This window comes from Triturus cristatus, chromosome 2_2, assembly GCF_964204655.1.
Source record: "Triturus cristatus chromosome 2_2, aTriCri1.1, whole genome shotgun sequence".
Taxonomy (NCBI): domain Eukaryota; kingdom Metazoa; phylum Chordata; class Amphibia; order Caudata; family Salamandridae; genus Triturus; species Triturus cristatus.
Genome location: NC_140582.1, coordinates 202,412,838 through 202,429,617, shown reverse-complemented (window position 1 = coordinate 202,429,617; position 16,780 = coordinate 202,412,838). Strand labels below are relative to the sequence as shown.

General features: G+C 42.0%; 1 protein-coding gene across 5 annotated transcripts in view; it reads left to right on the top strand.

Moving 5' to 3' along the window:
• The window catches only part of LOC146862015 (broad substrate specificity ATP-binding cassette transporter ABCG2-like), a 667,466-nt gene that overhangs the window by 559,025 nt on the left and 91,661 nt on the right, over positions 1-16,780 (top strand). For all 5 annotated transcript variants that reach the window (XM_085641173.1, XM_085641175.1, XM_085641174.1 and 2 more), the window contains 2 exons: positions 8,306-8,457; positions 11,422-11,526. In XM_085641173.1, coding sequence (XP_085497299.1) covers positions 8,306-8,457; positions 11,422-11,526 — 257 coding nt within the window. The remainder of the gene's footprint in view (positions 1-8,305; positions 8,458-11,421; positions 11,527-16,780) is intronic.

Below are 16,780 nucleotides of genomic sequence, written 5' to 3'. Positions count from 1 at the left end.
TCACATGACGTAGATTGCCTGTTTATTTGAAAATAATCTTTTATCCAGCCCTTCATGTGGTTGACAAATGTAGACTCAAGTAAAAGTTTCCTATCCATAGTGAAAACTTTGGAGGTCTTAGGGATCGCCATTTTAGGAATACTGATTACCACTGGAGCATGATCAGACGTAACCCTAGGATAGACCTGTATCGTAGAGTCAGCAGCCCATGCTAGAGATGTAAAAAAATCATCTAATCATACCAACTTATTATGGGGGGATGAAAAAAAAGTAAATCCTGGTTCTTGAGTATGTAAAGTAGCCCAGACATCTACTAGCCCATGGACGATAAGCAGCTGGTTTAATGCTTTAAAAACTTTGGGCTTTCTGCCCTTATAATCCTGCATCCCTGATTGTAAGATATTACCCGACAGATTAACATTCAGGTCCCCACATAAAATTAATGGTGTGGGTCATAATGCGAGCTCACCGTTCAAATATTCCAGAACCAAAACTTCGTCCAGATTCGAACCATAAACTGTGCATATAGTAAATCTTGCATCCCCAACTAGACATTCTAAAATAGCCCAGCGACCCTGATTATCTACCAGCTGGCGCCCTGTTACCACCACCGTAGGTCTAGCCAAAATGGCAACCCCTCTGACCATATTAGATTGCTTAGATCCTGCCAATATAACATACCCTAAATCGGTCAAGGTCTGCCGCTTAACCCAAGGAAGATGAGGCTCCTGCAAACAGACAATATCAGGTTTGATAATCCTTAATTCAGCTTGAACTCTCTTCCTTTTATTATAATTATTAAGCCCACATACGTTAAAGGAGCAAATACACAGACCTAAATTGGCCATGAATAAAACATTGGTATCAACATTTGAATTTTTTTGGGGGGCAGACTATGATACTTATAGCGCAGGCTGGCCGTCTGGTAGAGGGAGTCAGGAAGATATGACCCTGTCTCAAATAGGAACTGTTCGGAAACCTAAAGAACAAAGAAAGTATGAAGATCTTGCCTCGACTAAGGCTCAGGGCTTTGCAGGTTCCATGGTCTGGGACTATTCTTTTTCAGCTCCGGTTGGTAATCTGCTACTGTCTGAAACAGGGGATGTTGCGCCTACTGTAAGCCCAGTCCAAGATCCTCCTAAGGAGGTAACACTGGACTTAATATATCAGACTATTCTAGCTCATCGTGCTGAAACAAGGCTGGAAAACGCCAGAACCGAGGGGGCTTGCCGCAAGCTACAGAACTCCATCCGGAGGGTAGCCAAGGCGTGCTCTGATATCGCAGCAAGGGTTGGTGAGGCAGAGGGGCGAATTTCCACACTTGAAGATGATCTGGCCACGCAAAAGGGGTCACAGAGATACTTAAAAATCAGAAGGATGATGCAATTTGGAAACTTTCGGAGTTAGAGAACCGGATGCGACGGAATAACCTTCGGATTCTGGGTATCCCTGAAGAGGGTAGAAGGCGGTGACATTTGCCAGTTTGTTATAGAACTGTTCACAGAGGCTTTCCCAGAGTTAAAACATTGGGAATGGAAAGTTGAAATACAACAAGCCCATCGATTTCCTTTTCAAATTCGACAGCAATCCGGACAGTCCAATGTGCTACCTCGGGCTATTTTGATCTCTGCAAATAATTTTCTTGCTCGAGAAGCTCTATTCGATTTGGCTAGGCCAAATAGGAAGCGAATGGGGAAAGGATATGATTTTTTTGTCAGGCCAGATTTTTGCCGAGCAACAGTTGAGCGGAGGTGGCAGCTCCGCCAACTAATCTCTTTGTTTCAAGCCAAAGGGGCACAAGCATTTTTGCTGAATTCCGCAAAGCTAAAAGTGCTCTATCAGGGCCAGATGAATTTTTTTCTCTCCGAAATTCAAGCAAGAGGATTTCTATGTTCAATCTAATGAGTTAAATGTATAGCTGTACAAGTTAATTGAACTTTATAGCTCCTATTAGGGCTGCCCTCATAGGGCTTGGTATGATTGTTCTATGTTATGTTACCTTCTGAGATGGCCCATGGTTGTGTAATAAGCTGGAGCTGTTCGCTGTCTTTTTTTTTTTCTCCAATTGTTTTGCGACTAAATGGGAGGGGGTTTTCCAGGGGGGCCTTCAGCTCCTCATCACCAGTGACCCATGGTCCCTTTGCCGCGTGTAATGGGTGGGGGGCTGATTGGGAGGGATTGGGTGGAGATGTTAGGGGTTGTAGGTGGGGGAAGGGTGGTTGGGGGGTTAAACGAAATAATTTCCACAGTATCAAGTATGTTTGTACTCATAAGGATGCTAAAATCCCATAGATGGATAAAGGTGTAGTGAGGACACAGCGCAAAAGAACAGTGAATCAGAAGTGGTGAGATTAAAACTACCTAGTGTGGGCAAAACAGTGCTCTTTATTCACTTGCTCGCACTGGTAGAGGTTAAAAACAGTGCAGCGAGCAATATGGATTTAAACTGCTCGGTGTTGGCAAAAGGAGGTCGACATGTTTCATTCTAAGTGATCTTTATAAGTATCTAGGCTTTCATCAGGACCAGTCGGATTGAGCTTCTGCTGTATGAAAGTGAAAAATACGAAAGTCAAATAGTGATACCAAACAAATAATCCTAATTATCGCTGTCGGATTTTCCTGGATGTACCCTAAAGTTAGGATAAGCGGCTTCACCTCAACCTGGCAACAGCTCAGGGAAGGGGGCCCCGCTCTCTCTGTCGATACCCCGTCACGGTACGTGAGCTGTGACCGGAGGATCGCCCCTGTGGCCCACAACTAAAATAAAACTTGTTGGTGTCCACTGGTGGCACTGGACCACCCACAAGAATATTTTAAAAATGAAAAATAAATGAGCGGCAGGAGCTGCTCATTTATTATTCACTTCTCCATGATGACGCACCCCATAGTGCCTTACGAGTGCTATCTGCTTTTCCTTTTTTAGCTTGGTGATGTCCTTACAAAGGGCAGGGGCACCACAACACATTTTTGATGTTGGAGAGGAGATGCAAGAATTATAGCAGCCCCCCCTACCTCCCCCCAGCGCCGTTAAAAAAGTAAGCCTTCTGGGTCATTAAATACATGACCCGAGGAGAACTTACCATCATTTTGTGAAGCACTCTTTGCTGGAGCTTCGTGCTCTTCAGCTGTAGTACAGAACCCCCTTGTTGTTGTTTTTATGATTGCATTTTATGGGCTGAAAAATATTATAAGAATGACTCTGAGACATGTTGGTTTTATTTTTAAAAAACTCACAATATGTCTTTAGGCCTTTCTTTTAACATTTTTCAGCCCACAAAATTCTATATTAAAACTATGCCAAAGGATAGACTCACAGACATGTTTTCATAATTAAAATGTTATTCATTTATTTTTATAATGATCACTATTCTGAAACATTGCATTGTGTGAATTACTGAAATGTATAGCACAATAAAAATATTTTTGATTTTTGGAGAGACACTGCTAGTTAATTAGTGAAGTACGTTATCTGACAACAAAAACCCTCAGAACGAGTGATGAACATACACTCGGAACTGGGAAGATAGACTCAGCAGAGGTTGTTTTGGCAGAACTGTTCAGGAAATAAAGGGCTGACAAAACAGCACAGAACTGGCACATGGTTGCTCAGCGGTGATGTGTGAAATATACAAACCAAACACAATACAGTAATACGACCCACATGTTTCACAGAGAAGGATGGTTGGACAGAATTGCCTGCCGACGTAAGCCACGTAAACCACGTGTCGACGTAAGCCGCGCAAGCTAGCCGAATGAAATGTACAATGCTTACTAGGGCCATGGGATGCCTGCTACTTCGATAAACATGAGGATCTGAGGCAAGTGCGTGTTGGAGTTCCATAATGGCAAACTAGCTCCCGCCATCTTAAAAGTTTCATCCTAGTACACGGTGGAGGTTTGTTAGTGAGGTGAACAAATTTAAGCAAGAGAGCGCACAAAGCCAGGAGTGGCTGAAACCTGGTGATAGGAACATTGACAGCACAACCCTGTTTTACAAGAAAAAGCGCTGCAGGGGACAGCCTGCCAGTACACACGGCAGTCTTGGAATTGTCAGAAGTAAATAGCAGTGGGTTGAAAAACCTGGTACAGCAGGCATTACCGAGCTGGCGGAGGAACCTGGCAGGGTGCCAGGTTGACTGGCAGAGGGGGGTGCGCAGATGCATAAGGGCCTCTCTACGTAAAGGAAAAAATCGTTGAAATATCCACGGTTTTGTCTGTTCATGCATGTTTGAATTTGACTCTCGACCACATTAATCCGGTTGCTTATTTTGTGAAGGCGAGTGAGGCATGTTATATAACACTTAGTACATTACATCCAGTCCATGCAGAACTTAAAAAAAATGCAACTGGTTTTGCCATTTGGAAGCTGAGATCGAAGTGGGCAGGGGAACGACGTTTCCAAGCTTTATTAATTTGATCTGACTAGCTCCCACACTTTTTATTTTATAAAAACAACCGTCCCTGAACGGATGTATGGCGCAGGTTACAAGGGGAGAATGGACTCCTCTAACGTGAGCTTAGAGAAGGGAGAAAAAGAAGAAGCAAGCCTTCTCTACATGGTGCCTGCCACCCGAAAGAAAGTTAAATGTGTGCATTGGTTAATCAGCAGATCCAAAGGATGCTTGGGAGTCAGTTTATGCCTTGATTGATGGAATTTGGTATGTTTTTTTTAATGAAAACTTATTAAAAAAAAGTTTTACTGTCAGCGTATTTCTGAAAACATAACTTTTGAAAACGCTGCAAACATTGAAACTAATTATTTTTGCTCATTTTGCGACTGCCTACCATACTGCGTGCAACCAACCTTGTACTGTGTGTAATACATTTTTTAAACTAATGACTCAATTATTTAAAGTGCTTTTTGTCACAGGCTTGGACCACGTAGCCCTTCAAATACACGTTTCGGTTTCTCCAGTGCACTGACCAGGATTCAGATCAGTGGCCATCCAGTTACACCCAGAACCATCCGAAGTGATCACAACCAAGCTGTCCAATCTTTAAAAAAATACATATCCTACGGATACATTTCTTTAATTTATTTTCCATTTAAATTGTGTGCATTATATTGTGTGGTGAAAACCCAACAAAAACATTACAGAATGTTATTTTTAGCCGCATCTCTGACCCTGCCCACACACTCCCTGACCACGCCCTCTTTGTACCCAGGATCACAGTTCCCACACTGTTCCCATGCACTTCGATCGCTGGTTGGAAGTGATCTTCGAACAAACTGTTCTGAAAGTATGGGCGCTCCTCTATAAGACAGTTCAGATCAAAAGTCACGTTATGAGGAGTACTGCAGTGACCCTCAGTTAAAGGTTAATTATTGAATAGTGAAGCCCGTAGACCATGTGCTTTTTAGAGGGACATTAGGTTTTACTGCACGCCATAATTGGGCATTAACTGAGCAGTAGTTAGATACTGTTTTTTCCCTAGTCTGCTATGTGTTTTTTAATGGCGTGGGGGATTATTGTACTGCATTCCATAGTTGGCTTCCTCTGTTTTTAGGTTTCTCATTAGCCATTTCAGACGAAGATTTTAGCAATTAGATCTTTTGTACAGATTTGAGCTTGATGTGCGGCTCTAGAAAACCCGCTATTGTAATGATTTGTTTTCTGCGCTTCCTTTGTAGGCACACATATAAGAGATAGGCTACACAGACCAGCTTTAGGCCTCCTTCGGTCCTCCTGCTGCCGCCTTGTGAAAAACAACCAAAAATGTTTTTGCCATCCATTTTGCAGTGCCTCTTTGCCATCAAACAGTGTCATTTAAATATGTAACTGCTGAAATCTATTGCTTAGCACTTTCTCTCAGTAGGAGAGGAGTGATACTTGAACCAACTGTGGTTTGTGCACTGGTTGTTATCCTGCTCGTGAAAAACCCAGTGCAAGGGGTAATAACACTGGCAGGAAGGGTTCAAAATACTTTGCTTATGTTACTTCTGAGTCTGCTGTCATCATGCCACCTTTGCGTCGGTGTTGAAGTGCGATGATGCAGAAATTCTCACGGAGTTGAGGCAATGTGTCTTCACAATCAGTTGCAGAAACTACTTCTGAGGCCCAGGACTGGAGGGGGCACTTCAGACACGGGTAGGTCTCACAGGTGGCAGAGACTAGCAGGGTTGCAGGAAGTCTTTTTTTGTCCCTGAGACTTAAGATAACAAGTCCTTGCAGTCACTCTGGGTTCAAGTGAGAGCAGTCCAGTCCTTGTTCTCAACAGGGCAGAGATCAACAGGCGACAGGGCAGCTCAGCAAAGCAGAGAAGCAGTTCCTCAGAACAGTCAGTCATAGCAAAGTGGCAATCCTTACACCACAGCAGTCTTCACTCCAGAAGAGTTCTTCCCAGGCCCAGTAGTGTGCTGGTTTGGTAGGGTTAGAGGCATGGTACCTATACCCAAATGTTTGTTTGATGCACAGAGAGACTTCAAAGGAGCTCTCTGATGTGCACAAGGATCCTTTCAGCCCAGTCCTGTCTGCCAGGCTATCTGTGAGGGATAATCAACTCCTTTGTGTGAGGACAGGATGCAGCCTATTGAGATGTAAGTGTGAGCTACTGATCCCATTTCCTGCCCTGGAAGCCTGTCAGAATGCCGATGAGTTCTCTGTCACACCCACCCCTTGCTGTGTTTGTGGCTGTCTACACAGAATACACAAAGTGAAGCTGTCACCCAGCCCAGATGTTTATGAGACAGGTTACAGGACCAAAGCAAAGGTAAGAGCAGATAAATGTCCACTTTCTAAAAGTGCCATTCCTAAAATGATAATGTCAAATCCAACTTTACCACTAAAGAAGATTTGTCACCACCATTCCAAAGATATGGAACCTGATGTTGCTACTCCTTTCTGGGCAGGAATTGCAGCTTTAAAAGTGTTTTAAGGAATCCCCAATGCTAGCCTATGCGAGGAGTTGGCCTCACAGTAGTGAAAAACTAATTTAGCTGTTTCTCTTTACCCAGACATGTAAACCTTAAAAGCACATGTCCTGCCTTCAAGTTACACAGTATCCTGCCCATAGGGGTATGTTACCTTAGGGGTGACTTACATCTAATAGAATGGGGGGAGGGGTGTAAGGCTTGGCAAGTCGTTTTAAATGCCAAGTCGAAGTGGCAGTAAACTGCACACACACAGGCCCTGCAATGGCGGGCCTGAGACAGGTTTGAATGGCTGCTTGTGTGGGTGGCAAAACCAGTGCTGCAGGCCCATTAGTAGCATTCAGATTACAGCTCCAGGGTATATGCTATACCACTTTACAAGGGACCTACAGGTAAACTAATATGCCAGTAAGGTATACACCAATGTTAACATATTTAGGGGAGGAGCACATGCACTTTAGCACTGATCTGCAGTGGTAAAGTTCTCAGAGTCCTAAGGCCATGCAAAAAGATACAGCAAAAAGTGGAGGTAAGCAGGCAAAAAGTTGGGGAAAGACCACCCTTAGAATGACAGGTCTTACACATAGTAATTATATAGGACTGAAACTGACACTCATTGCTTGGTTTACTACTGTATGGGTAGCTTCATTGTCCCCTGGACAATTGTCAGTAACACTGGTGCTGTTCCCTTGCTGCACCAAGAGAACCAGCTTAGAAAACTTTGTGACTCGCCCTTGGTGTCAGGGAATGTGCAACACCACCCATGGAAAGATGTGTGAGGTAGGGAGATGCGCACTAATGGTGCATTTTTTAACACAAACCTTCAATCTTCTTCAGTGCTCATCAACACTCTTCACTGACCTTGGCCAAGTGCACACCATTTGCCTCCATTGTCTAGTTGCTCCCTTTTATGTCCACTGCAGCGTGTGCCTCCTCACTCTTTTCTCCCATACTTTCTGAAACTGAAAGATGTGAAGACAGATGGGCAATTCTATTCTTAAATCCATGAGTGAGATCTTATTTGAGATCATTTCCTCTACAGATTTTTGAATTTCATACTCTTCAGCAGCCTTGGACACAGCTTGTGCACTGCACACTCTTGGTTCTGTCGCCTGGTGGAAAAACAGATCATATCATATGCCACTGAGAACAAAACCTGAAGAGGGCTTTGTGTTTTATTCGTTGCCTCCTAGTAAGTTCGATTAATCCGTTTTTATTAAAATAATCTAAAAAGGAGTGGTGTTCCAATATTTTGATACAGAAATAAAAAAAACATAAATTTAATATGCGTATGCGTGTAATCGAGAAAAAATTGGAGCAAACATGACAGGCCTGAAAAAGATAGTATTCATCTTCATCATTTAATAATTGGAAATTGAAAAGTTGTTGTCCTGCAAAGATCGTTATTGTGTTAATGTCTTTGATTACTTTTAGGATGTCTCGACAGGGGAAGACCATCATCTTCTCCATTCACCAGCCCCGTTACTCCATCTTCAAGTTGTTTGACGGCCTGACGTTACTCGCAAGCGGAAGGATGCTGTTCCATGGCCAAGCCAAGAATGCATTACCATACTTCACATCTATTGGTAGTTACTCCGCTTATTTCTGTATTTTTATCCGAGGTGTTACAATTGGAAACATTGGCTGCTTTCAGCAGTCAAGATGTTTGTGTAAAACACAACTCATGAATCTTCAGGGCTTGGTCACTCCTTTTACTGGGCCCTTATGAATTAATGTGCTGTTTGTAATGAAGGCCTAAGTCAAGGTTTTGTGTGCAAAAACTAAGGCACTTTTGCAACATAGTGTTCCTCATCTGAAGGCGCCATGTTGACTTTGAATGAGTTGGTTTTGAGACAGAAGGGTCCAAAACTAAGGTTGTTAATGAACATGAAATTTGTATATAGAGATGAATATAATGAATGTGTCCTCATGTAACGTAACTGGTGCTATGTAAAGTGCTCTGATACCTGATAGGATTCGGGTCAAGTTTGCGCTATATTAAACTCTGCAAAAAAAAAAGAGAGAGAAAGATATTTGTCACTAGATTCTCTTCAGCTTCGTTCTCAGGCAGTTTCGTATTGCAACTTTGCAGTTTGGATGGAAAGCTTTGGACCTTTGGTGCTACAATTGTCAGGGCCCAAATTAGTTGTGGCACATTCCTCGTAAATGGCTGCACCCAAGAGCCATTGTAGAATTGAGTATGGGGAAAAGATAGAGGGTTGTGCCCTCTTAATTGATCAACGTTGGTAGGTAATAGACATCAAAGCATTTTTCTGATATTTGTCACGTGCTTGGTTTTATTTGTATATCCATAAAAGAAATATAGATAGAAAGTGTAAACAGAAAAGCCGACACGTGTTTCGCCCTAGTGGCCCATTGGGCGTGGGCTTTTTTAAGGCTAAAGTGGTGGAGTTAGAAGGGGGGGATTAAGGTGAATAGATTAGCAATAATTGGATAGAATGAAAAAGTGTAGCGGAAACCGCGAGAAAGAGAAAGAAGAAGAGGGATATTTTCAGAAGAGGAGGAATAGTGGTTTGGGAAGAGAAAGATACAAAGGGTATAGGATCAGGAATGTGATAAATATTAAGAAAAAGGAGACAGAAGAGAACATGAGGGCAAATGAGAAGGGGAGAAGGAAAAATATTTTTTAGGAAGGGAAAAAAAGGGATTTATATGATTAAGCTTAATTGCAGGAACATAAGGGTGTTATACATCATTACATAGGGGAAAATGTCATATTAAGTATTCATAGACATGATAATTGCAAGAACATATATAGGACAAGTATATGAGGCATCATTATACAACAAGTACAGTTCTCATATTGATTACATATGGACACAAAAGAGAAAGTGAGGAACTTTACAATGGTATCGCCTGTGTGATCAGGGGCATGATAATAGCAAGGCCATTTATGAGGCATGTGTACGTAGACCAGTGAAAGGTCATTGTGTAACAGATGTAGTTTAATATATTGGAACCGTGTAGACATGAGTTATTGCCGGTCATACCACATGTGCTGTCATCAAAACCGAAAAATTATTATGTGTTAACAAGCGAAGGTTAGATCTATATGATGTTAGATCTATATCGCTTAAGATATTTAAACCAGAAAGGCCTCCCCTCTTGTATGCTCACTGTGTCTCTGACAAATACATCTGACATCGTATAGATCTAACCTTCGCTTGTTAACACATAATAATTTTTCGGTTTTGATGACAGCACATGTGGTATCACCGACAATAACTCATGTCTACATGGTTCCAATATATTAAACTACATCTGTTACACAATGACCTTTCACTGGTCTACATACACATGCCTCATAAATGGCCTTGCTATTATCATGCCCCTGATCACACAGGCGATACCATTGTAAAGTTCCTCACTTTCTCTTTTGTGTCCATATGTAATCAATATGAGAACTGTACTTGTTGTATAATGATGCCTCATATACTTGTCCTATATATGTTCTTGCAATTATCATGTCTATGAATACTTAATATGAAATGTTCCTCTATGTAATGATGTACAACACCCTTATGTTCCTGCAATTAAGCTTAATCATATAATTCCCTTTTTTTCCCTTCCTAAAAAATCTTTTTCCTTCTCCCCTTCTCATTTGCCCTCATGTTCTCTTCTGTCTCCTTTTTCTTAATATTTATCACATTCCTGATCCTATACCCTTTGTGTCTTTCTCTTCCCAAACCACTATTCCTCCTCTTCTGAAAATATCCCTCTTCTTCTTTCTCTTTCTCTCGTTTTCCGCTACACTTTTTTATTCTATCCAATTATTGCTAATCTATTCACCTTAATCCCCCCCTTCTAACTCCACCACTTTAGCCTTGAAAAAGCCCACGGCCAATGGGCCACTAGGGCGAAACACGTGTCGGCTTTTCTGTTTACACTTTCTATCTATATTTCTTTTATGGATATACAAATAAAACCAAGCACGTGACAAATATCAGAAAAATGCTTTGATGTCTATTACCTACCAACGTTGATCAATTAAGAGGGCACAACCCTCTATCTTTTCCCCATATCGTATTGCAACTTTGTTTTGCAAAATGGTATTGCTGTAGGCTACTTGCCCAATCTGATAGTAAACAGAAAGCCGAAAAATAAGCATTGTTATGTGCAGTCAGTAGGCCATTCAATTGGGTTTCCGAGTTAAGCAGAAAATGTTTCTCTTCCAGCAGGGTTGGAATGGGCACCGACATAAAAGTGACTCGCTTTAGCAAACCAGATAGCTATAAAAGTGGGCCACGTTTGCAAATGCGGGCTAGCTTTGAACTTGTAAAGACACGCTCTATGATTATTTTTCAAGGTATGGGAGACTGCATGCATTTGTGTTTCCTGCAGGTAATGTTTGTTTTATTATCAGAGAAACTGAAAAAATTAGCCCACCTGGGCAATGGAACAGGTCCACAAACTGCTAAAAAAAAAAAAAACAGCCGACACACTGAACCGTTACATAAACCCATTGGGCCCTGTCTTTCAGTCATTAAAGCATCTGTTTTGCAATGGTAACTTTGAACTTCTTTCTGCAGGTTATGTATGCGAACCACATAACAACCCGGCTGACTTTTTCCTGGATATCATCAATGGTGACTCAACGGCTGTGGCATTTAATAATCCGGAGGACATAGGTGTAGGTGTGTAACATAACATATTTTGTATCTGTTTCTTGAAAACTAGGACTACCGCAGACTTCTGTCATCCTTCCAACAATGAGAAGTGTTCTCTTTCCAGCTAACCGTTAGATACGAGAGAAAGTAAGAGGTTTACCATCGCTATTGTGGTATAGTATATTTAATTGTTATCGAATACAATGGAAACATGCTTTTATTTCCTCTCAGTTTCAGTTTAGTTTATTGATTTAGACCTCTACAGAGGTAAAAAATAACTATACTTAAAAGATACATTGATAAATTTACATAATGACAAAAACAATTGATTCTATAACAATGGTAAAAAAATGGTATATATTATTACAAACAATTTCATTCGGGGGAGAATAAGTAAGAGTGATCAGATCATTCACAGTAATCGCTTTATGTCTAAAGCAAAGAGGGTTTAAAAAACGATGACGAGCTTCTACAACTTATTTATGTGGACAGGTGTATAACATGTTGGCTAGATCTTGTTCCCCTCCTTTGCAAAGCTTACATATACCAGCGTCCTCTCTAACATTATCCCAATGTTTAGTATAGGAGTTCAATGACAAAATCCCCAGGTGTATAAATAGATCTTATATTCGAGGGAAGCCGAATAAGACGTATAGTGAGATAGCTGTGAACAATAAGCTGTATCTAGATCGAAACTAAGATGGGGTGTCATATTTTTAAGAACGTTTTTAAATAAGCCCGCCGCGACCCGGACTGTAAGAGTGTGATTGTACACTTGAAGTGTGATAGAGCTACTTCTACAAGATTTTTGGTGAATGTAAATTTGCTCGAACCAACCTCAAAGGTTTTGAGCTTTACTAAAGCTCTTACAGTATCATTTTCTGCATGGAGCATATTATATGCCCATCTAATTGTATTGGCCAGGGCCATTGTATAGGCACTAGTCAATGACAATTCTAAACAAAGGGCCTGAACTGGAGTGGCCTGACTAGTGTTTGTTAATTTTCGTAGAAATTTCCCTTCACATTTGTGCAGAAAATGCAGTTCTTAGGTCTCACGCCTAGCGTTGCAGTGGGAACACTGCTCGCTCAGCGCGAGACATTTAGTACCTGAAAAACGGGGTTTGGGTAGCTGACCTAGGAATCGCACACGCTCGTGCGTGTGCTTTTCCCTTTGTTGTGCCCGATTGGCCTTTGCGTGCATCTTTTTGTAAAAGACTGCACGCAATTGGCCAAAGGCGGGCGCATTGCTCCGCCCATGGCCTATTGGTGTCTATTATGCGCTTGGTGCGCGTAATAGACACCAATAGGCCATGTGGTTTCAATCATCGTGCCCAGACACGGGCGCGATAATTGAAAGCACATGGCTCGCAGTGGTGCGCGCGCACCACTCGTGGGCTTCTTTGTTTTTAAAGCGGAAGTGAAAGCGAACGCTTTCCCTGCCGCTTGTTCTCCATCTCACTGCCGATTGTTGCGGTATTTTCACCTAAACAACAAATCTTGGATCACTCGCCCCGTTTCAGTCTGCTATGAGGACTTCTAAAAGAGATATGTGGTAGGTTTCAAAAGCATGTATTTAAATTAAACGTTTTTTTTTGTTTACCATTGCTGTTGACTCTTACCACAAATAATAAATATAAACAAAAGCGTAGATTTGCAAGGATACCGATGGTCCACTGTGTCCATTAGAATGAAAGCATTCAATTTTCACAGTGCCTAACCATAATACGCCCAATACTTGACAGGGCAAAACCCAACTAAACGAACCACCCTCCTAAAACGTTATTACTGCCAGACTCCCTATCCTGGTAGTTCTGTCCAAACAAAACAATACGTGCCTTTGCTGTGCTTTGATTGTTCCCATCTGAACAAAGCGTTCCAACTGAAGTCTGACCCGTTTCTACAGCCTTTCACAGCACCGGAAGGTGTGTGCCCTGCATGCGGAGACACCAAGAGGCACGCGCAGAGAGCCCGGGCCGGCAATTCTCGAGCGCAGATTGTTTGCTCCTCCGCCCAGCAGCCCGCGCGCCCCCCAGCAGCCGTTTTCCCGCCTTGCCACCTCCGGAGTGCAGGCTGGCTTCACTTGTGATTACTCATCTCTTTTTACTTCACGGACCCGGCGCGACTGCAGGCAGGTTTTTATTCACACTAAATTCACTAGTAATGGTGGCTCCAGACATCCAAATAATTATAGTTACGTGGGTGTCTTCTTGGCGCACTTGTGGGCCGAGGATGGCAGCAGCGGGGCAGGGAAAGGGGGCTTCTTAAGGTAGGCATGACGGAAGGTCGAGCTGTCCGAGCAGCCGCAGAGGAGCACGCGGTATCCATGAAAAACACCCCGCTTGCATATTTAAATGTGTTTAGGGATTCCAGGCGCCCGTTGGGTTGGTTGTTAATCTTGAATTGCTTTCAGTCTTCAAAACCAATACTCGTTCAGAACAGCTCCAGGTTTAGTATAGTTCATTAGCGGCCTGTATTAGAAGACAGAGTAAGTCGTCTTCACTTCCAAACGCTGTAAGAGAAGCAGAGCTGGGCATGTTGTAGTTCTGTATTCTAGACAGGAAGGCTGTACACTGAAACAACTTTACCAGTTATGAATGTAAATAGACAATAAATGTAAAGCTCTGGCTTGGAGAGTAGGTGTTTGTGGGTAGTGATTTCAATGGTGGGAGACATTAAACAAGAAATTATGTGCAGGTCCCCGAGTGAGAATTTCTTTAACGCAAACTGTTAGTGACACAAGTGTGTGCAAGAGGTTGTTTCATGTGGACTTCCTCTGTACTCTGAATAAACCGTTTAGCCACCTCCTTGTTTCTTGTCGCCCCCCTCACTCCCTCTAAACAGCCACCTCCCAGCCTCCACCCATTGCCACTTTTTTATTGTCCCCAGAATGAGTGCCTTGCAAAATTGCTGGACTTGTTCCTTACATTGCGAGGTCAGCACCTTTGGAGCATTTACCTAAAGGCCTGCGCTTCCTGTATGTGCTGTGTTTGTTTTAGGGTAGCTTGCACTACAGCTCCCAATCTGTCATGGTTTGTCAGTTGAAGCATATAAAAGTTTTCATTATTCCCAAGCCCAACTGATTGGCTTTGTTACTGCTTGTTTGGCAAATCCTTCATGGTGCGATGCAGAATGTAGATGTTAGTGTTCAGTTCACTTTTAGTCGGGTTTACTTTTTAACAAGGTTCTTATCATGTCCTCAAAATAGCCGTTACTCAGCACTGGCTTTTCATCCAACAGCATCATTTGTCCTAAGCATATAAAGTGTAGTGTGCTGAAGATTTAGAACTTGGTGCTCTTAATGACAGTGGCCTCTCCATTGAAAACACGGCCGGAGCTGCTGAGTTTGAAACTGAGGAGCCAGGTTCGAGTCTCAGCGTCAGCTCAACTTCCTGTGATTCTGGTTTAAACTTAATCACTACCTTTCTATCTGTTATTTAACTGAACTTTTTCCATGCTGCAAAAACACAGGGAACATCTTTTCGCACCCTGTTTTGGACTTTATGCAAAGGAATTTAGCAAAAAAACATTTTCTGTAATCCGTATTTCAGAAATAGTTTTCCTCCAGAGCGAAACTGGTGCACATTTATTGCGGAATATTTGCTAAACATATAAAATACATCCATTACTTTAAAGTCATTCTACATGCCAAACTAGGAAATTTTAGTCCCTGGTTTAATCTTCATTGTTTGAAAAATAGCCGACATTCATTCACTATTTATGCTCTCATGAAATAAATAAAAAAATAGGCAAACTTTTTGGTAAGGTAACACTGCACTGTATTATGGTCGTTCTTGTGACCCATGGCTTTGGCTGCAGGTGGGTTGGCACAACTGTCAGAAAAAGTGTCTCAATCCTGCTCTGGATTAGGTGGCACATGCCCCTGCGTCTCTGTTAACCTGTAGTTTGAGAGTATTTTTAGTTATTGTGTTTTCTTTCTGTACAAAATAAATCATGGTGGAACCGGGAATCTTATGCTAAAGCATCCCAGGAAACCAAAAAGTAAAACTGAAAAAAAAGATTTTAGAGAAAAATCATGTGATGTCGCAGAAATCGCCTTATCTCTTAGTGGTGTTTAATGTAGGCTAATTTACAAACCCCAGCCATCACATAAGGTTTCTGAAATGCCTCCGACCTGGCAGATTCTCTTGATGCCCATGAGCAGCAGTAAAGAGAATGTTCACTGCTGAAGATAGTGACCACTTCACCATTCATCCCTTTGTGCCTGCAAACAGAGCTGATCACTTCACCAGCTGAACATGATTTGCACAAGCGTTGTTAACACCCAATACTACTATGTTTTTTATTGCTTATAATGCCATTACAATGCCAGTAGCTCCAACTCCAACAAATGCGAGACCTATTGCATTGCAAATGCTTGTTTTAAATTGGAAAATGTTCTAAGGCATACGTCAAGGTAGACGGAATCTTTATTCGAAACATTTCCTTGAGAGCTTGAAAATGCCTCTTTCCTGAGTAAGTATTTCCTCTCTAATAATGTGTTTCTCAGTTTTTGGGGTGATAAGTGTGATTACTTATGGTATACCAAACTTCAGCTATTTTTGATGAATGGCGTTGGAGTTTACCTTACCTGCCAGCTCTTTAACATCAATGAAAGACATTATGTGGCACCTTGATAAATGTGATTAATAAGCCCTTAATAAATACCAGTTTGATAAATAAAAAAAATGAATGGGCGTGTTGTTAACAGTCAGTCAGAGGCGATATTAGGTTCTGCTTTCATCTTCCAGCCACAGAGCCGGGTTGCAAGTGTTAGGACCTTGGGTGCCTCCTGCAATGGCACTATCCCATTTTTGACCGGGTCAGGTGACCTTCCGCTCATCCTTCTTCTATCTCTACTTCCGAGATCCAGCCTTGTGGCAGTTCCTTGGAGCTGGCAGTAGAGGTGCTAACTGTGCTTCATGGCCCTCAACCCTGACAGTATCAGAGCCGTTATTGCTGGTTACGTTTTACCTTTCAATATCATGATTTCAGCTCCCCTCTTCTGCTGTGCATATCTACTCACCGAGCGCTGATAGTTTAGGTAGTAGTGGCAAAGCTAGAATAGGACCAATAACATTTCACACAGTCACAGAACAGTTACTGGCGGGAGCTAGGGTTCGAGTTCCTGCAGTTCTAATCATTAATGTTCAATTCGTTTATATACTGTAAAATGCTTGTTTTTAAATGTTTATTATGTTTTGAAAATGAATGAAAGACTTTAGAAAAATATTTCTTTCTACGTACTGTACTACATGTTCACAAACCTTCTCAAAGAATTC